At 43.7% G+C, this 23818-nt stretch overlaps 1 protein-coding gene across 1 annotated transcript in view; it reads right to left on the reverse strand.

Annotated features, from left to right (window-relative positions):
- Positions 1–23818, reverse strand: part of LOC131592107 (E3 ubiquitin-protein ligase RNF38-like) — a 239915-nt gene that overhangs the window by 191383 nt on the left and 24714 nt on the right. The window contains exon 2 of the mRNA XM_058863381.1: positions 2072–2285. Coding sequence (XP_058719364.1) covers positions 2072–2285 — 214 coding nt within the window. The remainder of the gene's footprint in view (positions 1–2071; positions 2286–23818) is intronic.

The raw sequence follows: 23818 nt of genomic DNA on the forward strand, positions 1-23818 counted from the left end.
AATTATCCCCCCCCAAATTATTAAAACTGAAATTATTTGCCTTTCAGGCAAATATATGGGAAAAGGAATAACAGTTCTTTACTAGATCATATATATAACAAAACAGAGAAACAGCAATAACACAGAAAACCCAGAAAACCCAATACAGCCTTCTTCCTGCCTATCAAGCAATTTTACCCCTTTGATGTATTTACAACCACAACCAGCAGGGGGCGTTGTTTGTTTCAGGCAAGACAGAGGGGCGCAGTGACACCTTCATGGCTCCAGGGGGCGCTGTTGACTCAGATGGCTTCAGAGGGAGGCCAATGCAAGCCCCGAGCCTCCCCAGGGGGTAATGGTGGCTCTGGGAGGAGAGAGAAGGTCGGGCTTTCACTTTTCCCCAGCTTTTATGTGCCCTGTGCAGTATCCTGGTGGTGGCAGCAGCAGCAGCCAAGGCTCCAGTAAGAAGCTGGGAGGTGGTGTCTCCAGAGAGAAAGAGAAACAGGATGTGGGGGCCTGGTATTTTCTTTTGCAAGTACCCATGCGGATGGTGGGGATCTCTCCTGGTATTGAGAAACCGCTCAGACTATTCAGCCGAATCTTCACAGAAGTATGGCGAATTTTGTTTATTTCTGTCTTTAGCACACTTTTATAGGGTCCAACAGGATCCGCGGGCTTGGCAAGTTACTACTAGTTAATACATATTGTTTTACATTCTTTCCCCAGTACACAAGTCTATTGTTTTTCTTTATTCTTGCTGCTCCAGGATAGTTTCAAGGACACTGCCTTTAATATTGTCATCTGGATTAAAGGCTGGGTTGGGCAGACAGGCTTTTACTAAAATCTCATGCTTTTACTCTATTAAAATGTTTCTCTACATCCCGGCAAGGGCGTGTGTTGCAAAGAGAGTCCTAGTCCACGAACAGTTCACTGTAAGCAGCAACCTCACCAATAAGTAGTCAGGAGAAACTTCACAGCAGCGCCAAACCCCTGGGCAAGAGAAGTCCAGTACCAAAACACCTCAACCATTTCCCCTCCAAACTGGACAAAGACTGAACCACCCGCAGCTAAGAAACTGCAGAAACCACACCACTTCTCCCCCTCCCCCCCTAACTATTCCAGCAGTATGCCAAGACATTGTCTCTTAATGGACGTGCATTTCCATGCCAACAAATGGGAAGAAAATTCCTTGAAGAAACCTAACCCCCAACAATAAGAAGGATATAAAGCTATTTGAGACTGTCCAAAGGAGGGCCATGAAGATGGTGAAGGGCCTAGAGGGGAAGCTGTATGAGGAGTAACTGAGGTCACTTGGCTTGTTCAGCCTAGAGAAGAGGAGACTGAAGGGAGACCTCACCAGTGTACAGTTTCCTTAAGAGGGGAAGTGGAAGGGCAGGCACTGATCTCTTCTCTCTGGTGACTGATGATAGGACCTGAAGGCACTGCATGAAGCTGTGTCAGAAGAGGTTTAGTTTAGGTTAGATATTTGGAAAAAGATTTTCCCCCAGAGGGTGGTTGGGCACTGGAACAGGCTCCTCAGGGCAGTGGTCAGAGCACCAAGCCTGACAAAGATCAAGAATCTTTTGAACAATGCTCTCAGGCATATGGTGTGACTCTTGGGGTGTCCTGTGCAGGTCCATGAATTGGACCTCCATGAACCTCATGGGTCCATTCTACCTCAGGATATTCTGATTCAATGATTCTAAAGACATTATTACCATAGTATATCTTAAACTAAATTTAACTTCCTAAGCAGAAGAGTCACTTTCAAAGGTGGAATGCAGAGATCTTCAGAAGTGTGCCAACACAAACTGACAGACTTTAACTCTTCTCTATGAGAGTCTATATTTTTATTTTATTCTTAAGTAACAAATGCATCAATGTTTTCACTGAATGCTGCAGCTCTCCATACACTGACACTACTCATAATTAAAAAGAAATAATACCCTATACAAGAGGACTAATAGGAGTTAGTGTTATGCAACCTCCATTGCCAACTAATTTGTCAAGGACAATTTACTAATTTGCTCTGTTTGGAGATGAATACACAGAATTGAAGATATTTGCATACATGTTCTCAACACACTCTTACCTGATAACGAATGTCAACCATCACTGTGTTCTGCTGTGATGAGTGACCAGCTGAGTGCAACATATGATGGGATATATTTGGAGGGTTAAAGGCTTGGGACTCTTCTATGGCTTGCTGCTGTTCATAGGAGAGATGGTGAAAGTTTTCATCTTGGCTAACAGAACTGTGTCGAGACAGACGATCCCTTCTTGCTCTCTGATGATGAACAGGAGGACTAAACACACATAAAGAAAAAGTTGGAAGGTCATGTTAGGGAAGATCTGTGGCATTTATAACTAGAAGCACAGACTCAGTTTTGCTAGGCCAGGTATGTCAGCTTATCATACAATTTCTCATTGAGAAAATTTCTGAAAACTCTAGCCCTAGCATAGATACTTATTTCAGCATGAGTAGTTGAGCATTACTTAATACAAGAGAGGAAAACAGAAGAAGCATTTTTATAGAGATAATACCTTCATAAAACTTACTAAAAAGACATTTGAGTACTTCATTTGCAGACTCACAGAATAGTTGGGGGTTGAAAGGGTTATCTGGAAGTCACCTAGTCAAATTCCCCTGCTTAAGCAGGGCCACCAAAACCCAGTTGCCCAGGACCATGTACACATGAATATGCCTAAGGAAGGAGACACCACAATCTTTCTGGGTAACTTGTTTCAGTGCTCAGTCACTCTCACAGAAAAATAGTTTTTCCGGACTTCCAGGTGGAACCTCCTGTGTTTAACTTTGTGCGCATTGCCCCTTGTCTACTCAACAGGCACGACTGAAAAGAAAAAAAAAACAAACCTCTGTCCTCTTCGCAGCCTCTCTTCAGATATTTATATAGATTACTGAAATGACCCCTGAGACTTCTCTTGTCTGGACTAAACAGTTCCACCTGTCTCAGGCTGTCCTCATTTAGGGCAACTTTGGGTGAAAACCTCCAGTGCCTCCCCCCCCCCCGCCCCGGGAAGCAAACCCACGTGGCCACTTTCTCCCACCCCCCAACCGGTTCGGGAAGAGATTTCTCTGAGAGAAGTGGAAAAAACCTGTTTATTTAACAGGCACAGCACTACTCAGCACAAGAATGAACGATATCAAATTACATAACCTCTTGCCGCTCTGAAGAGATTACAAAATTCAGAGGGTCTCTTTCCTGTGGATGTTTGCTCTGTTATCAATCCCTCTGGTGCTGGAAAATGCCGCTGCCCAGGCTGGGCTCCCGGTAGTCCACGGGTGCAAGCTCCCGGTGCTCCCCAGTCCAGAGCAGGTTTGATCCGTTCCAAGAAAAGGGAAAGAAACCAGTCCAGGAAGACCTCTCTGCTTTGGCTAGCTGGAAAAGCAAAGGCGATCTGTCCCTTGTGTAACTTTTCTCTAAAAAATCCTTTTTCTATTTCTCTGTTTCTGCTGCATCTCTTCTGTATTCTTCTTTTTATTCTTGGATTTCTCAGTCTCCTTTGGACTGAATTCTTTTGGGATCCTCCCTCATGGGGAGCCCTGCTTATCTCAGTTCTTATGATTCGAAGAAAACTCCCGAGCTCGTTAGAATCTTGTTTCTTGTGTTTATTAAAAGGTCATCACAAAACTTAACAGGTCTGTCCAGGCTGGATACACAAGGTTAATCTTTGCAATCTGGTACATTTCTTTCTTCTGATGGTACAAACAAGGCCTTGTGGCACACTTTGTGTCTGATGCACAAAATGGCCCCGAAATATGCAGTTCTTTTATCTTTATACCTGTTTTCACCCAATTAACAATAGACACGTATATTATTTTTCTTAATGACCTAATGACCCATCACCTCTGTGATGCACTGCGGCATTTTCTATCCAATCACTTAGTATTACCCAAAAACCTCCAGGAGAAGAACATGAAGAAGAAAGAAGGGACAAGAGACAACACCCTAAATCCTCCATCTTGTCTCCTGTTCTCTAAACTAACTTTTTCACCCAGTGATTTTAAAAAAAAATTTCTAATCTACACACACTTTTAGCTTTTTCTATCCAACTTCAACATTTGTTTTCATGTATCACCATGAAAACATGCTCATGAATTTCATATTATATGAAATTCAGTGTTTTTCTGGATCTTATAACTAAGTATCAGAAACAAGGGCACACTGTATTCCAGACTCCAACACCTTGTTGTCTGTCTGTGCTGCAGTCAAAACTCCATCCTGGGATGCAGGGGGATCAAGTACAGTCTCTGATAACAGACTCGGTGCTTCTTCTGCACTCACTTTTACTCTTAGATGAAGTTTTAAGGATACAAAACCTATTTCTGGGCTGGATGGACGAATGGGGATACAATTTAACATCACACTCACCCCAGGACATTCCACCCCTTATCCCCATATCGTCAACTTACTGCCAAAACTAATATTCTAACTCTGCACACATGTACACACATAAAAACTTCCCCCCCATTCCACCCAAAAAAATGCAAGCAATATATCCATCATGCCCCTGTCATGTCCCACACCAAGCTACTGAATCCAGGCTTCACGCTGCAGAGCTGCAGGATTCCCCACTCTCTCATTTAATCACTCAAAACACCATCTTTCACTTGCTCATACCTTCAACTTACACATTTCCTTCTATTTCATGCCTGTGTGGTTTAATGCACAGACAATGGCAGTAATCTTTTACCCAATGATCAGGTCTTCCTGAGGTACACATCGTGTTGTTCCATTTCTCTGCATTATCCACCATGTACAACCTGGTCCTTGAGCAAAGACAACCCCACAAATGGGTTTGTCTGTACACGAGGTAGAATTGACCCAAACCGTCCTCCCTAACAGATCTCTGACATGTACCACGGACTTTGTCTCCTTCTACTACATGCAAAGACTCAGACTGGGCAGGACCTGATCAGTTGGTGGAACCTCTGGTGTTGACTAACCAGGTGGCCTTTGCTAGATGTTGCTCCCAGCTTTTAAAAGATCCTCCACCCACTGCTTTTAAGGTGGTTTTTAACAGTCCATTGTACCTCTCCACTTTCCCAGCAGCAGGTGCATGGTAGGGGATATGGTACACCCACTCAATGCCATGTTCCCTAGCCCAGGTGTTTATAAGGTTGTTCTTGAAATAAAGTCCCATTGTCTGACTCAATCCTTTCAGGGGTACCATGCCTCCAAAGGACCTGCTTTTCAAGTCCCAGGATGGTGTTCTGGGCAGTGGTGTGAGGCACAGGGTAGGTTTCCAACCATCCTGTGGTGGCTTCTACCATTGTGAGCATGTAGCGCTTGCCTTGGCGGGTTTGGGGTAGTGTGATGTAGTCAGTCTTCCAGGCCTCCCCATACTTGTATCTGGACCACTGCCCACTGTACCAGAAAGGCTTCAACTGCTTGGCCTGTTTGATCACAGCACACATCTCACAGTCATGAATAACCTGAGAAATGCTGTCCATGATTAAATCCACCCTCGGTCTCGTGCCCACTTATAGGTGGCATCTTTACCCTGATGACCTGAGGCATCATGAGCCCATCGGGCTAGGAACAACTCTCCCTTGGGTTGCCAATCCAAATCTATCTTTGACACTTGTATCTTTGCAGCCTGATCTACCTGCTTATTATTTTGGTGTTCCTCATTAGCTCTATTCCTGGGGACATGGCCATCTTTCACTGGTAGTCTCCCTACCCTGGTAGCAATATCTTTCCACTCTTTAACAGCCCAAATTGGTTTTCCTCTACACTGCCAATTAGCCTCTTTCCACCTCTCCAACCATCCCCACAGAGCATTGGCTACCATCCATGAATCCGTGTAGAGGTAGAGCTTTGGACACCTCTCTTTCAGCAATATCCAAAGCCAGTAGAACAGCTTTGAGTTCCGCAAGTTGACTTGATCCTCCTTCTCCTTCAGTGGCCTCTGCGACCTGTCATGTGGGGCTCCATACAGCTGCTTTCCACTTCCACTTCATCCCTACGATGCGACAGGAACCATCAGTGAAAAGAGTGTAGTGTGTTTCTTCTGCTGGAAGCTGGTTATATGGTGGAGCTTCTTCAGCCCTTGTCACTTCTTCTTGTTCTTCATCTATGAGACCAAAATTTTCACATTCAGGCCAGCTTGTAATTATTTCCAAAATCCCAGGGCAATTCAGTTTACCAATACGGGTGTGCTGCGTGATAAGAGCAATCCACTTGCTCCATGTGGCACTGGTGGCATGATGGGTAGAGGGAACCTTTCCTTTGAACATCCATCCCAGCACCGGTAGTCAGGGTGCCAGGAGGAGTTGTGTTTCAGTGCCAATCACCTCTGAGACAGCTTGGACTCTTTCATAGGCTGCTAAAATTTCTTTTTCTGTTGGGGTGTAATTGGCTTCAGACCCTCTGCAGCACTGACTCCAAAATCCTAATGGTAGGCCTCGAGTCTCACCAGACACCTTCTGCCAAAGGCTCCAGGACAGACCACGGCTCCCGGCTGCAGAGTAGAGCACGTTCTTCACATCTGGTCCTGTCCTGACTGGGCCAAGGGCTACAGCATGAGTGATCTCCTGCTTGATCTGAGCAAAGGCTTGTGCTGCTCAGGGCCCCAGTGGAAATTATTCTTCTTCCAAGTGACCAGGTAAAGAGGGCTCACAATCTGACTGTATTCAGGAATATGCATTCTCCAAAACCCTACGGTACCTAAGAAAGCTTGTGTTTCCTTCTTATTGGTTGGTGGAGACATTGCTGTGATCTTGTTGATGACATCAGTAGGAACCTAACGCCATCCATCTTGCCACTTTACCCTCAGGAACTGAATCTCACGAGCTGGTCCCTTAACTTTGCTCTTCTTGATGGCAAAACCAGCTTCCGGGAGGATCTGGATGATTTTCTCTCCTTTCTCAAACACTTCTGCTGCTGTGTTCCCCCACACAATGATGTCATTGATGTACTATAGATGTTCTGGAGCCTCACCCTTTTCCAGGACAGCCTGGATCAGTCCATGGCAGATGGTGGGGCTGTGCTTCCACCCCTGGGGCAGTCGGTTCCAGGTGTACTGCGCTCCCCTCCACGTGAAGGCAAACTGAGGCCTGCATTCTGCTGCCAGGGGAATGGAGAAAAATGCATTGGCAATGTCAGTAGTGGCGTACCACTTCGCTGCCTTGGACTCCAGCTCATACTGGAGCTCCAGCATGTCTGGCACGGCAGCACTCAGCGGTGGAGTCACTTCATTCAATGCATGATAGTCCACAGTCAATCTCCATTCACCTTCAGATTTACGCACAGGCCAAATGGGGCTGTTGAAGGGTGAGTGGGTTTTCCTGACCACCTCTTGGCTCTCCAGCTCTCTGATCATCTTATGGATGGGGATCACAGCATCTCGAAAAGTTCTATACTGTCGGCGGTGCACTGTCGAGGTGGCAATTGGTACTTGCTATTCTTTCACCTTCAGAAGTCCTACTGCAGATGGGTTCTCTGATATTCCAGGCAAGGTGTTCAATTGCTTGACACCCTCTGTCTCTACAGCCGCTATCCCAAATGCCCACCTGACTCCTTTTGGGTCTTTGAAATACCCACTTTGGAGGTAGTCTATGCCCAAAATGCATGGGGACTCTGGGCCCGTCACAATAGGGTATTTCTTCCACTCACTTCCAGTCAGGCTCACATCTGCTTCCACCAAGGTAAAATCCTGTGATCCCCCTGTCACGCCAGCAATAGAAACAGATTCTGGCCCCACATGTCTTGATGGGATTAGCGTGCACTGTGCACCAGTGTCAACCAAAGCCTTATATTCTTGTGGTTCAGAAGTGCCAGGCCAACAAATCCACACAGTCCAAAAGACACGGTTTTCCCTAGCCTCTACCTGGCTAGAGGCAGAGCCCCTCTAAGCCTGGTAATCCTTCTTTCCTTGGGTATATGTCTTGGAGGTTCCTTCAAGGGGATCGGACACGTCATCATCATCATACCTGGCAGTTCAGCTACGGGCAACTGGAGCTGCTTCCCTTTTGTTGGAACTTTCTTTGTGACTCTTCTCCTCCTTCAATTCACGCACCCGTTGTGCCAGAGCCGCAGTACATTTCCCATCCCATCTCCTCATGTTTTCTCTGCAATCACGCAGGAAGAACCACAACTCAGCTTGTGGGGTATACCTTCTCTCCCGATCTGGGGAACATCTGTGTTGAGTACCAGGACCTCTGATCTGTACTGCTGAGATTTCGAGAAGGTCCTCTTTAATCTCCTCTCTAAGTTTCTTGTGATTCTCTTCTATCTTATCTTCTAATTTCTGCAGACATGTTTCCACAGCTGCGATTCTTGCATGTGTGAGGCCATGCACGGCATCTGCGTATGCTCCAAGCTTCTTCGCCATATCAAGCACAGTCTCCTCCCTTTCGTCCCTCTTCATCATTGCTAAAGCAGATGCATATTCTTGTGGTCCAAGTCGTACCAATTTTCGCCACATCATGGATGTACATGGTACCAAGTCTGGATTCTTAGTTGGTATGTCATCTGAAAAGACAATCTCTGCCACTGCCATTTCTCTCAGGCATTGGATCCCTTGTTTGATGGTTTGCCACTGTGTTTGCTCCATGTAGAGATCGTCTACACACAGATATCTTTGAGCTACACTTTCCAGGACCCGTGGCAAGAGACTGTGAGGGCTAGCCCCCCTCATCATCCCCTGGTCGATAACCGGATCGTGTGACAGGGATCCCAGATGCCTCGCTTCAGTGCCATCCAGAACTGTAGCTTCACCTGCGGCGTCCCACAGACGGACTAACCAACTAATTATAGATTCATCAGGTCGTCGAGTGTAGTCCTTCCTTAGGCCACGAAGGTCTTTCAGGGAAAAGAACTCAATATTAGCCTCTGATCTTGTGCCAGTTGCTTTGACTCTTGATTTTATGTCAGGAGGCGTTGAGGGTCCTTCTCCCGCATCATCATCATCATCATCCACTGGTTGATCAGTTTTGTCTGTGCACTTTCTACTTCTTGTGCTAGTAGCAACAGCCATTGGTTGAGGCTTTCTGTCTGGTTTAGCTACCAGCTTTGTAACTGGGGTGTTGGCTGCAGCCTGAGTAACTGGGGTAACTTGATTTATCTCCCTGTCCCCTTTCTCCTGTTTGCTGCCCTACAGTATCTAGCAATGTACGATAAGCATATGCTAGGGCCCAGCTTACTGCAATGATCTTTTTTCCTTGGAGTCATCACAACACTTCTCTTTCAAGTATTTCCCCACCTCAGCTGGATTCTGAATTTGTTCGTGTGGAAAGTTGTGATAGATTGGCATTTAGGAAAACAAAGAGAAACACCTAAAGAAGTTAAAACCGCTGGAGGCTGATGGGAGTTTTTCTCCCAGCCAACAACTGGCTGTTTCTAAGAACTGACAGCAGTTTTGACCATTGAAAAGTGAGATCAACCTGTGAACACCACCTTAAGACATAAGCCTGGGAACTTCTTTGTCTCTTTGTTTCCTGTCTGTGAAAAGTAACAGAGCTCCAGCTGGCCTCCCGTTCCCTTGCCCGGGCCATGTGGCCCGGGCAGGGGCTGGGCGGAGCCTGCCACGGCTCCCAGCCGGGAGATGGGGCCTGCAGGGCTTTCCCCAGGCTCTGGCTGGGCCAGACCGGTCCTTGGCTCGGCTGCAGTTTTTTTGCCGTGACTGAATTCACCAGAGACTGCCGAGTAAGGAAAGAAAAAAGATCTTGACCTGCAGTGGGCTGAGACAGTGACCACATTCTCCAGAGCAGCCATGAAGAATCTTCCATCGCAGACAGCTCCAGCCGCTGCTCCAGCCGCTGCTCCGGCAGAGATCACAGAACCATCTACAAAGCCTGGGCAAGATTTTAACCCTTTCATTACCCAGATGAGACTTGGAGATTAATCCTTTTTTCCAGAGAGAGAAAGAGAGAGTAGTCAACATGTAAAGAGACTTTATAAACTATCAGAAACAGTGAAGAAAAGAATTAAACTTCAAAAATGGTAGAGAATAAGGAGATGCTTTAATATGCTGAAATATTTTTCTGTTAAAGCTATGGAGATGGACAATAGTGTGCTGAAAAAACTCCTTTAATTCATGACCGAGTATATTGGGAGGAATGGAGTGTGCAAAGTGTGGATTTTGAGCAAAAAGTGAAGTAGTTGTGATACAGTGAGGTGCTGAAACAGAGGGCGAGAAGTAACAGTTGAAGATTTCGGGCCGTTAAGAGGCAAAGAGAAAATTTCTGTTTCCAGGGAGGCTCACAGAGACAGATGAAGAGAACTTTTGCCTTTGAATAACTCATCCTTAAAAATGACATCCCTAGACTCATTTGACCCATAACACACTTCAGAGTGATGTGAAATGGGAGGAGACAACTGATGACAGATTTTTGGGCAGCTGCCATCAGAGAAGTAGGAAACTATTAAGAAAATTAGTTTTCTTGTGAGAAAACTCCATAGATTAGCAGAAAAAGAGTTCTGTTTCTCTACAAAGACTGATGAGAAGACTCTAGCAAAAATTAGGACTGTTTAAAACACCAAAGTTTTTTTGTCTCTAGGTTGTGATGTGAACAAAGAAATGGTTGAGTAGTGGGGGAGAAAAGGGTTTTCTGGAAGTTTTATTCTGGTTTTCTTATTCTTGTAGTTTTCTTAATAAACTTCCTTTATTCCTTTTAAATTTTAAGCCTGTTTTGCTCTTGTTCTAATCCATATCTCACAGCAAGAAATAAGTTTTCTAGTGATTTTTTAGTAGCTGCTTTAAAACCACAACAAAAGTCCCAAACTGTAGGGTCAAAAAATTGCTTCAGAGTTTGGCCCATATCCTCCCATTCTCCACACCACTCAGGATTTTCCACACCTGGTTCAGGGGTCTCATCAGTCCCTCTAGAAATCTCAGCCCTCATTCTAGAGAGGCTGAAGACTGTATAGAGGAAACTTGCCAGATTAAATGCCAGAAAGATGGTCTCTCTAACATTCAGGGGGAACTGAACACTCTTCAATAGTGATGTAACAGAGGAGAAGAAGGAAAGGAAAGGAAAGGAAGAAAGGAAAGGAAAGGAAAGGAAAGGAAAGGAAAGGAAAGGAAAGGAAAGGAAAGGAAAGGAAAGGAAAGGAAAGGAAAGGAAAGGAAAGGAAAGGAAAGGAAAGGAAAGGAAAGGAAAGGAAAGGAAAGGAAAGGAAAGGAAAGGAAAGGAAAGGAAAGGAAAGGAAAGGAAAGGAAAGGAAAGGAAAGGAAAGGAAAGGAAAGGAAAGGAAAGGAAAGGAAAGGAAAGGAAAGGAAAGGAAAGGCAAGGCTGAAAAGCCTCATCCCCTGCTCCTCCTTTAACAAACTGGGTGCATAACCATACCCATGAATTCTTTATACCTGGAACAGACTCCAGCAGCTGAATAAACTTCCTACAAATCATTATCACTAGGCCCAGCCCAATAGCTATTCTAATCCGTGCCCCTCTACTGTAAAAGCTATGTGTCAGGGAAAATACCGGGGCTAGTTCTGGATAAGAAAATAAACCAAGGGACCATAAAGGTATTAAAACCTCAAAAAAGCCTAGTGACCAGAAACACATGAAGGCCTGCAGCCCAAAAGACATTATTAATTCAAACAGCATGGCTGGATGGCTAGGGACTGCTTTATCTTATCCCAATACAGAGTAATTGCCACATCAGTACAATCAGTACAGGGTTTTTCCACTTTCTCGTGCCATGCGCTGGGCGCCAATAAATGTATTTGTCCTGGTTTAGGGCAAATTTGGGAGAAAACCTCCAGTGCCCACCCCCCCCTCCCCGCCCCGGGAAGCAAACCCATGTGGCCCCTTTCTCCCACCCCCCAACTGGTTTGGGAAGAGATTTCTCTGAGAGAAGTGGAAAAAACCTGTTTATTTAACAGGCACAGCACTACCCAGCACAAGAATGAACGATATCAAATTACATAACCTCTTGCCGCTCTGAAGAGATTACAAAATTCAGAGGGTCTCTTTCCTGTGGATGTTCGCTCTGTTATCAATCCCTCTGGTGCTGGAAAATGCCGCTGCCCAGGCTGGGCTCCCAGTAGTCCACGGGTGCAAGCTCCCGGTGCTCCCCAGTCCAGAGCAGGTTTGATCCGTTTCAAGGAAAAGGGAAAGAAACCAGTCCAGGAAGACCTCTCTGCTTCGGCTAGCTGGAAAAGCAAAGGCTATCTGTCCCTTGTTGTCTGTCTGTGCTGCAGTCAAAACCCCATCCTGGGATGCAGGGGGAGCAAGTACAGTCTCTGATAACAGACTCGGTGCTTCTTCTGCACTCACTTTTACTCTTAGATGAAGTTTTAAGGATACAAAATGTATTTCTGGGCTAGATGGACGAATGGGGATACAATTTAACATCACACTCACCCCAGGACACAGGCTTTCCTCATATGAGAGATGTTCCATTCCCTTAAAAACACACTTATGGCCCTTCTTTGAACTCTCTCCAGTATATCATAGAATTACAGATCCATGGAATTTTTAAGGTTGGAAAATACCTCTAAGATCATCAAGTCTAAACATCAACCTAGCACCATCACCATGTTCAACACTAAACCATGCCTCAAGTGCCATATCCAAATATTTTTAAAACATTTCCAGGGATGGTGACTTCACCATGTCCACAGGCAACCTATTCCAATGCTTGAAAACACTTTCTGTGAAAAAATTTTCCTAATATAGAATCTAAACCTCCCCTGGTGCAACTTGAGGCCATTTCCTATCTACCTCTCAATTGTTACCTGGAAAAAGAGACTGACACCCACTTCGCTACAGCCTTTCAGGAAGTTGTAGAGAGTGATATGGTCTTCCATCAAACTATTTTTCTCCAGGCTAAACAACCACAGCTCCCTCAGCCACTCTTCACAGACTTGTGCTCCAGACCTTTCACTAGCTTAATTTCCTTTCTTTGGACTCACTCCAATGACTAAATGTCTTTCTTAAAGTGAACTAAACACAGTATTTGAGGTGCAGCCTCACCAGTGCTGAGTACAGGGGGACAGTCACTTCCTTCAGCCTGCTGGCTACACTGTTTCTGACACAAGTCAGCATGGCATTTGCCTTCTTGGCCACCTGGTTGCACTGCTGGCTCATGTTCAGCTGCTGCCAATCATCACTCCCAGGTCCTTTTTCTCCAGGCAGTTTTTCAGCCACTTTTCCCCAGGCCAGTATTGCTACATGGGGTTGTTGTGACCCAAGTGCAGGACCTGGCATTTGGCTTTGTTGAACCTCATACAATAGGCCTCGGCCCATCAATCCAGCCTGTCCAGATCCCTCTGCAATAACTTCCTACCCTCAAGCAGATCAACATTCCCATCAAATTTGATATCGTTTGCAAACTTACTGAGGGTGCACTCGATCCCTTTGTCCAGGTCATTGATGAAGATATTAAATAGATCTGGCTCAAATACTGAGCCCTGGAGATCACCATTTGTAACCGGCTGTCAACTGGATGTAACTCCATTCACCACCACTGTCAACCCAGCCATACAGCCAGTTATTTACCTAGCAAAGAGTATACCCCTCCACATCATGGGAAGCTGGTTTCTCCATGAAAATGCTGTGGGACACTGCTTCAAAAGCCTTACTAAAGTCTAGGTGGGTAACACCATCAGCCTTTCTTTCATCCACTAAGCAGGTCACTGTCATAGAAGGAGATCAGGATAGTGAAGCAAGACCTGCCTTTACTAAACCCATGCTGCTTGGGCCTGATCCCCTGGTTGCCCTGCACTTGTGTAAAAAAACATTTTAACAGAGTAAAAGCATGAGATTTTAGTAAAAGCCTGTCTGCACAAGCCAGCCTTTGGTATAAGACAATATTAAAGGTAGTGTGCTTGAAACTCTCCTGAAGCAGCGAGAATGAAAGAAAAACAATAGCCTTGTATTCTGGGTAAAGAATGTAAACAATATGTAATAGCCAATAACAGCTTGTTAAGCCCGCAGACCCTGTCAGACCTTATAAAAGTGTGCTAAAGATAGAAATAAACAGCGTTCACTATACTTCTGTGAAGAGTCATGAATAGTCTGGTGGTCTCTCAATATCTGGCACCCGAACAGGGACCTCTCGCAGGCTGAGAGGATTTGGTGGTGGAGCTGGCGGAGCAGATCTGTGCGCGGGAAGATGCGGACACAGATTGATACTGGGTAGGCGGCCTGCGTGCAGTGAGATGTAGCGCGGTGAGACGCGGAAAAAGGCGGCAGGCTGCTGGGGGAGACCAAAGGCAGAGGAGTTGAGAAGGGGTCGCGAACCTCCCCCCGCCATGCTCTGCTAGCGTGGAAGTTGAGTTTGCGGCAGCGAAAAAACTGCTTCTGAGTATTATCATTAAACAAGGTGAAGCAGTCAGGGGAAAAGACCTGGACAAGCTCATTTTATCAGCTAGATATAACAGGCACGGGCTCCCGGAAGAATGGAAATACATAGAAGATTTGTTGTGGAAGAACATGATTACAGGGAAAAGCAAGGACACTGTCTTTTGGTCCAACTTGGCAGATTGTAATTAATACCCTAAAGAACAGGAAAGCGAGATATGGTCAAGCTGTGAGCGCTGTAATTCTCAGCCAGCAGCAGCCACCTTTACCTCCCACTGCTGGGTGAGCATTCCTGTCTATACCACCCTTGGAGAGAGGGAGTAAGAGTCAGAAAAGAAAATAAGGAGAAAGAAACTCTACAGCAAACACTGAAACAATGAACAGAATCTGTTCAGCAACGGCAGGATGTGATGCATCCTGAACTATCTGCTCCACTTTGGAGACATATTTAACACTCCAATCTTATCTAAGTTCCAACTTTACTACCCTGGAAGAAAAGAAGCCAGATTTAGAATGGTTTCCACCCGAACCAGGGGGACATGGGGGAGAATTAAAGTGTGCGCAGAGAACAAAGGCACCCCCAGGGCAGAGGCAGTGCAGAAAAAGCTCCAAGGCCACTCTGGACAAATATCAGCAATTACAGAAGCAGTTGAACAGAGCCATGGTGATTCAGACAGCTTCAAAGAGAGAAAAAATAGCCAAAAAATTGCTAACTACATGGTATCTATTTCGAAATTCATCACTGTAATTAAAAGTTGATAAGTTACAATGATCACCGTTGTTACCACCTGGCCGTGAGAAGCTTTTTGTGTAACATCGTCTGTTTTTGTAAAATCGTTCCTTTTTCCTCTATCTGTGAACAACGAGAGAAATATTGAGAGAACTGCATTTTTTAAGTTAACTTTGTGAGTTTTTTCTTTCTCTCCGTTTTTTCGCCTCTGCAAGAGTATGTGGGGGATGACGGAGACATTACTCAAACCTTCTAGAGATAACAGCAGCAGAGAGCAGCAGCAGAGCAGGAAGTTCACTACCCCCACTCTGTCTCTAAGAAAAAGCACTGGGAGAGTACCCGGTTTGTTAAAAAGTCATAATTCATTGGCTTCTTAAAATGTTTTTATATACCCTTTAAGAGTTAATTTTGTGTTTTAAGTAATTATGAGTTTATGCAATTGCAGTTTTTTAGAGTTTTACTAGAGAATTTGTTGTTATATTTTATGTATTAGGTAAGGCCTGTCTGCACAAACCAGCCTTTGGAATAAGTCGTGATATTAAAAGCTGAAGTCCTTGAAACTTTCCTGCAGAAGAGAGAGTAAAGCAAAACAATATCCTTGTGTACAGGAGAAAAAATGTAAACCTGTGTGTATTAGCCAATAGTAACTTGCTTAGCCCACGGACCCTGTAGAACCCTATAAAAGGTGTGCTAAAGATAGAAATAAACAGCATTCACGTTTACTTCTGTGAAGGGTTGTGAATAGCTGGCCGTCTCTCAATATTTGGTGCCCGAACAGGGACCCTGCAGGCAGGATGCTTTGACGGATCCACGCACGGTGGGATGAGGCCTTGGACCGAGTTTGGTGGAGCGGATCTGAGCATGGATAGACGCTACTTCGGATCGGTACCGGATAGACAACCTGAGCCTGGTCAGACGCAGAAAAAGGAGTCGGGTCGCTGGGGGAGTTTGAAGGCTGAGAAGTAAGTGAGGGGTCGCGCCCCTCCCACCGCCGTGGCTGCATGAAAAATGGATGTGGAGTCTGTGGCAGCTAAAAAACTGCTTCTTAGTATTATCGTTAAATGAGGTGAAGCAGTCAGGGAAAAGGACCTGGAAAAGCTCATAATATGGGCTAAAAATCATGGGCATTTGGCAGTGACCCCACTGCTTTTTGCAGATAAGAAATGGAAGGATATAAGGGCTCTGATGTGGGAAATGGCAATCACGGAAAAGAGCAAGAACACTCTGTCTCTTGGTCCAACTTGGCAGATTGTAATTAATACCTTAAAAAACAGAAAAGCGAGATATGGTCAAGCTGTGAGCACTGTAATTCTACCTGCATCACAGCAGCAGACGCCTTTACCTCCCACTGCTGGGCAAGCATTTCTATCTATGTTGCCCATGGAAAGAGGGAGGGAAAGTCAGAGAAAAGAAAATAAGGAGAAAGGGGCACCACAGCAAACGCTGAAACAATGAACGGAATCTGCTCAGCAACGGCAGGATGTGATGCATTTTGAACTATTTGGGTCACTTTTGGAGACACTCAACACTACAATCTTATTTAAGTTCCAACTTTACTACCCTGGAAGAAAAGAAGCCAAATTTCGATTGGTTTCTACCCAAACCAGGGGGACATTTGGGATCACTAAAAGTGTGCGCAGAGAACAAAGGCACCCCCAGGGCAGAGGCAGTGCAGAAAAAGCTCCAAGGCCACTCTGGACAAATATCAGCAATTACAGAAGCAGTTGAGCAGAAACAGGTGGCTGAGACAGCTTCAAAGAGAGACAAAATAGCCAAAAAATTGCTAACTACATGGTATCTATTTCGAAATTCATCACTGTAATTAAAAGTTGATAAGCTGCAATGGTCACCGTTGTTGCCACCTGGCCCTGAGAGACTTTTTGTGTAACATTGCCTGCTTTTGTAAAATCGTTCCCTTTTTCCTCTATCAGGGAACAACAAGAGAGATTGAGAGAAATAACTGCATTTGTCAAAGTTAACTTTGTGAGGATTTTTTTTTTCTTTCTCTCCGTTCTTCCTCTCTGCGAGAGTGTCGTGGTTTTAAAGCAGTAACTAAAAAATTGCTTATTTCTTGCTGTGAGATATGGATTAGAACAAGAGCAAAACAGGCTTAAAACTTAAAAGGAAATAAAGAAAGTTTATTAACAGAACTACAAATTAAGAACACCAGAATAAACTTCCAAGAAACCCTTTTATCCCCCACTACCCACTATTCCCTTGTTCACATGACAACATAGAGACAAAAAAACTTTGTAACTTTGGTGTTTAAAACAGTCCCAATTTCTGCTAGAGTCTTTTCATCAGCCTTTGTAGAGAAACAGAAGTCTTCTGCTAATCTATGGAGTTTTGCATGAGAAAACTATTTCTGTTATAGTTTTCTATTTCTGTGATGCCAGCTGCCCGGAAATCTGCCATCAGTTTACTCCTCTCATTTCACATCACTCTGAGGTGTGTATAGACCATGAGTCTAAGGATGTCATTTTAAAGATGAGTTATTCAAAAACAAAAGTTCTTTTCATCTCTCTGTAAGCTTTTCTGGAAAAACAGTTTTCTCATTGCCCTCAAGGCTTCAAATCTTCACTCTGTTCCAGCACTTCACTGTATCACAATTACTCTACTTCTTACTCAAAATCCACACTTTAAACACTCCATTCCTCTCAATATACTCTGTCATGAATTAAAGGAGTTTTTTCAAAACACTATTGTCCATTTCTATAGCTTTAACAGAAAAATATTTCTGCTTATAAAACATCTCCTTATTCTCTCTTCCCCATCTAAAACTTAACTCTTTTCTTCACTGTTTTTGATAGTTTTATGATGTCTTCTTCATGTTGATTGTCTTTGTCTCTCTGAAAAAAAAGAATAATCTGTACGTTTTATCCAAGTAGTAAAAGAATTAAAGTCTTGGAAAAGCTGCAAGTGTTCATAGTGTCAGGTTTCAGTCCAGCAGCAGAAACTACAAACTAAGCCAAGCTGGCCAACTCTGTTTCTTTCCGCCCCCCCCCCCCCCCCCCGTCCTCTGCGGCCTTGTCCGGCCTGGAGGGGGGGAAGGAGGCTAAGACAGAGCCTTGTTACCTTGTCAGAAGCCAGAAACACAAAAAATACAAGAGAGCTCTGGCTTTACATCTTAAAAGTGTTCACAAGTTGATCTCACTTTTCAATAGTCAAAACTGCTGTCAATTCTTAAAATGACCATTAATTAGTCGAAAGAAAAGACTCCCATCAGCCACCAGCAACTTCAACTTCCTTAGCTCTCAAAGCTGTCTTAAAGGTAAAGTCACCCCATAACAGAGAGTATGTGGGGGATGTGAAGAAAGATAACAGCAGCAGAGAGCAGCAGCTGAGCGGGCAGTCCACCCCCCCAATCTCTATCTAAGAAAAAGCACCAAGATAGTACCGTTTGTTAAAAAGTCGTGATGAATTGGTTTTTTAAAATGTTTTTATATACCCTTTTAGAGTTAATTTTGTGTTTTAAGTAATTATGAGTTTATGCAGTTGAAGTTTTTAGAGTTTTACTAGAGAAATTACTGTGATTCTTAGAAAGTTTAAAAAAGCCCCTTTTCAAAAAAAATGTGTTTAAGGTGAATATTAACAGAAGTTACCTTGCAATAATTAGCTTTAAAACCTAAGGTTAAAATATGCTATGATTTAGAGCTACTAAGAAAACCTTCCAATTAATGTTATCTGCCAAAGAGATTTGTGGTTTAAAAAATAATGAGTTAAGAGATCTTTACTGTACAAGACAAAGTTAAGTTAAATCATATATTATCTATCTGCTTGTTTTTTCCACAACTTTAATAAGGTAATTTTCATAGCTGCTACTATTGAGAACCTTGTTTTAAAAATGAGTTAAGAGGCATCTTTGCAGTTTAAAGCCTAAGGCCCTGGCCAAGCCTTGACTTTACCTGGACGGAATGTTTGCCAACAGATACAGATGTTTTTTGCACCAAATCAGTATTTGAGTCACTTTTTGACTTGGCAATTTGACCCTATTAACATGACAGCTGGATCAATTTTGAAGTGGGCTTGGAGAATCATTTCCCGAGGTGGTTATCCAATCCTCCACTGATTTTTTTTTGTTTCTGTTTGCAGACTATGGGATGCTGGTGCAGTGTTTTAGTAGTTTTATATTTCATGTTATTAATAATGTTTATGATATGATTAATTTTTAGCTGCTATAGGTTCTTATTCATTGTGTATATGGTTTTGTGTTGATGCTGATGTGTATGACAGAAGTACATCTCATTTTTATTTTTTTTTTAAAAACAGGGGAAATTGATGCCCTAAAAGCATTTGATTAGTGCAATATGTGTATTTTTAAAATCTGGACTACGGTAATGAAATATTTACATCAAAGATTTAGAAAGATCATATAATCTAAATTTACAATTGGGTGTACCACAGCTAAGCCAAAATAACTCATTGATTTTAAGGGGAGAAGTGTCTGTGTTTTGTTGACAGGTTCAAAAAGGTCACCTGTCCATCTGACCAGACTGTGTGCCTCTGAATACATGAGACCCAGTGAACAGAGAAGTCACCACACAGCCTTAGTACTCATGACATGGATCAGAACTGGACCTCTCAGGACACAGTTGTGTCTGAAAACTACACAGACAGTTTGCCAACATAAATTTTATGTTGTTATGATGTTGTGTCTCTACCAATTGTTTCAGTTATCTTCTGTTTCAAGATTTAGAAGGATGTGAAGAACAACCTAAACATCGAAGCCCTCAGTCACCAATCAGCTGCCAGCTGACATCACTGGAGCAGTGAATGTTCCAAGACTGAATCGTGTTAAATCATAGTCTGTTTGTGAGAAGAATTCTGTAGATCTAAGAAAAGTGTAGAGACTCCATCTAATTGTATATAAAGCAAATTGTAGTTGTGTGTTTACCCTTTCAGCAAATTGCTTTCACGCTTAGACTACATATATACCAGAGCACATGTGTTAAAAGTAGTTAGATAATAGTTTAAGATAAATAGTTTAGTCTGTGTAGTAATTGTTATATTAGTATAAAGTATAAGCATTCCTCCCTTCAAGAGCTAGTGTAAGCATCTTTGAAAGTTCATTTAACGTTAAAGTTTTAGCTGTGAGTTTGCAAGGATGGTGTCATTTACATGGAACAAACTGCTTATGGTAATTGTGCTGTGTATAGTCCCAGACAACTGTCTGCTGACTAACATCCAAAAGTGACAGAACATATGGGTCACTCTGGCACACTTGACAGGTCAAAAATCAACGTGTTTGAGCCTAGCCACACCTGGAGATCCTTTTCACACCTGTCTCGTAGGAGTCCCTGAATAGGATCCTCAAGCATTTAAAGGTTTAGTTAGTAACGAGACTCAACTGAATCGATTGGCAATGTTGCAAGAGTGCAATCGCACTGTTGGCTTCACATTAAGACAACTTGAAGCCTGCTGGCAAGCAAAAATTATTGAAGTTCTCAATGTTACCATAGGGCCCCCAGAAGAATTGGACTAGTTAGGTTCCACCAATACCTCAGGTGGATGGATAATGTTTGAACCCCCCGACAAAAAGTCATTCCAACAAAGTAATGCAGCACTGGGCTGCAGTCAACCCTATAGCTGATCTCGTTACTACCACTGAAAGTAAAGCTTTTTATTCGCAATGCAATCTCACAGGATAATTACCAAAGCAATTACTTAGTTCAATATTCTTAATCTGTGGAGATAGAGCATGGAATGGAATTCCTGCTAGTCCACATGGAGGACCCTGTTATCTTGGGAAACTTACTTTGTTCCATCCAAGCTTACATCAATTACTGAATGCAGCTGGTAAAATAAGGAACATCAAATGGTCAAAGCGAAGCCTGAATGAATTACAGTGTGATGGTGTTAGAGACCCAGACTTTTGGGGTCGTGGTATAATATGGCTAGCCTCCTTTTTTACTCCAGGAGCAGCTGCTGCTAAAGGCTTGTCAACTCTAGAAAGGCTAGCTTGTTGGACCAGGAAAGAACTGAACTTAACATCCACAATGTTAAGTGAACTTTTAGCTGATGTGAGTAGTGTACGTCATGCAGTATTGCAAAATGGAGCTGAAATTGACTTCTTGCTCATAGCACAAGGACATGGTTGTGAGGAGTTTGAAGGCATGTGCTGTTTGAATCTTACTGATCATTCAGTTTCCATCCACAAGCAACTACAACAACTACAGAATGGGTTACATGCCCTGAAAGAAGATAGTGACTCCATTGTAAGTTGGTTCGCCAGCTGGGGCATCACTGGATGGTTGCGGTCTCTTGTGCTAGAAGTGGGATGGATTTTACTTATAGTGTTAATTTGGATCGTGGTTTTAAGTTGTATGGTATCTTTTCTCCGTAGAGGTGTAAAACAAATCACTTCTAAAGGCTGGCTTCTGCAAAAGGAGATACGGGGAATTGTAGGAAAACATTTTAACAGAGTAAAAGCATGAGATTTTAGTAAAAGCCTGCCTGCACAAGCCAGCCTTTGGTATAAGAGACATTATTAAAGGTAGTGTGCTCGAAACTCTCCTGAAGCAGCAAGAATAAAAGAAAAACAATAGCCTTGTATTCTGGGGAAAGAATGTAAACAGTATGTAATAGCCAATAACAGCTTGTTAAGCCCGCAGACCCTGTCAGACCTTATAAAAGTGTGCTAAAGATAGAAATAAACAGCATTCACTATACTTCTGTGAAGAGTCGTGAATAGTCTGGCGGTCTCTCAGTACACTTGTTGAATTATGGCAGCTCAAAATGATCTGCTCCATTACTTTGCCCAGCAGTAAGGTCAGGCTGACAGGCCTGTTGTTCCCCAGATTCTCCTTCTGACTCTTCTTACAGATAGGCTTAACAGTTGCTAAATTCCAGTCACCTGGGATCTCCCTGGTTGACCAGGACTGCTGGTAAATTATTGAAAGTGGCTTAGTGAGAACTTTTGCTAGCTCCCTCAGTACTCTCGGGTGGATCCCATCTGGCCCCATAGACTTGTGTGGGTCTAAGTAGCATAGAAGGTCACTGACCATTGTCTCCTGGATTATGGTGACTTCATTCTGTTCCCTATCTCTTTCTTACCACCCAGGGGTGGGTATCTTGAAGACAACTGGTCTTGCTATTTAAGACTGAGGTAAAGAAAGCATTAAGTACCTCAGCCTTTTCCTCATCCTTTGTCACTGTTTCCCCCCACATCCAGAAAAGGATGGAGATTCTCCTTGGCCCTGCTTTTGTTTTTGATGTATTTGTAGAAACACTTGTGTTGTCTTTAACAGCAGTCGCCAGATTAAGTTGTAGTTGTGTTTTGGCCCTTCTAATTTTCACATTACATCCTGTAGTCCTGCTTCTTTCTCCAGAGGTGATAAACTCTTTTTTTCCCTGAGTTCCAGCAAAAGCTCTCTGTTCTGCTAGGCCTGCCTTCTTCCCCACCTGCTTGTCTTTGGGCACATGGGGATGGCCTGCTCATGTATCTTTAAGAGTTCCTTCTTGAGGAATGTCCAGCCTCCAAAGGGACTCTTTCAACCAGTCTTTTAAACAGGCCAAAGCGTGCCCTTCCGAAGCCCATCATGGCAGTTCTGATGACCCCCTCCTTACTTCTCTGAGCATTGAAAACTGTCATTTCATGATTGCTTTGCTCAAAACGGCATCCGAGCATCACATTACCAACCAGTCCTTCTCTGTTCACAAACAACAGGTCCAATGGGGCATCTCCCCTGGTTGACTTACCATCTGTGTCAGGAAGTTCTCTTCCACACACTCTAGGAACCTCCTGGACTGTTCTCTCTCAGCTGTGTTGCATTTCCAGCAGACATCTGGTAAGGTGAAGCCCCTCACGAGAACAAGGGACAGTGATTGTGAGACCAAAGAGTAATGCCATACCATATGACATTGTGCTCAGCAATAACAACAAAGAGAAAGAGTGGGACAGGGGGAAGGGCATTCATTAAGGCATTTGTCTTCCAGAGCAACTGCTATTTGTACTGTGGCCCTACTTCCCAGGAGGTGGCTGGACATCCCCTGCTTATGAGAAGTAAAGAATAATTTGCTTGTTTGTTTATTTTGCTTCCACACATAGCCTTTGTGTTTCTTTATTAATCTGCCTTTATCTTAGCACAAGTTTTTCATCTGATTTTCTCCTCTGCCTGTCCCACTGAGGTGAGTGATAAAGATATTTGGTGTGCACCTGGAGGCCAGTCAAGGTTAACTCACCACAATCATTGCTCATCTTTCTTCTGTCTCAGTAAAGCTTTGTTTTATAACATGTTGTCAGACTTCATTAGTGTTCAGATCACAATCTGTTGGCAACACTCCTAATTCATCCTTGGACTTGTGAGTCACGCAGGAATGGGGTGGGGCTTCCTCCATCATTGAGTAGCAGGCTGATTAAAAGAGGCCTCTAAGGAGCGCAGGGAACAGGAACAGGCAAACAGGGACGTGGCACATCTCTGAGGGCATGGCACGGCAGTTTGCACGACAGTTCTTGCAGGCAGGGTTGAAGGCAGGGTTGAAGGCAGGGTTGCAGGTTTTCTTGCTAATAAGGTTTGCTGTGTGTTGTTTGCGGTGTTTCGGTTGGTTGGTTGGTTTTGGGGTTTCTGTTAGTAATGTTTTTTACACGATCGCAAAATTATAGTTAGTTTGAGTGTATGTAACCAAACGGAACCCAACAAAAAGGATGTGTCTGTACAGACCCATTCCTGTGTGGAGTGTTTGAGTTTATCAGTGGTTTCAGGGGGTGTTGCAGAGGAAACTTGCCTGTGGTGTGAACAGGTGAACAATCTCCTTTCACTGGTGACTGAGCTTAGGGAGGAAGTTGAAAAACTAAGGAATATCAGAGAAAGTGAAAGGGAAATAGATTGGTGGAG

This window comes from Poecile atricapillus, chromosome W, assembly GCF_030490865.1.
Source record: "Poecile atricapillus isolate bPoeAtr1 chromosome W, bPoeAtr1.hap1, whole genome shotgun sequence".
Classification (NCBI taxonomy): domain Eukaryota; kingdom Metazoa; phylum Chordata; class Aves; order Passeriformes; family Paridae; genus Poecile; species Poecile atricapillus.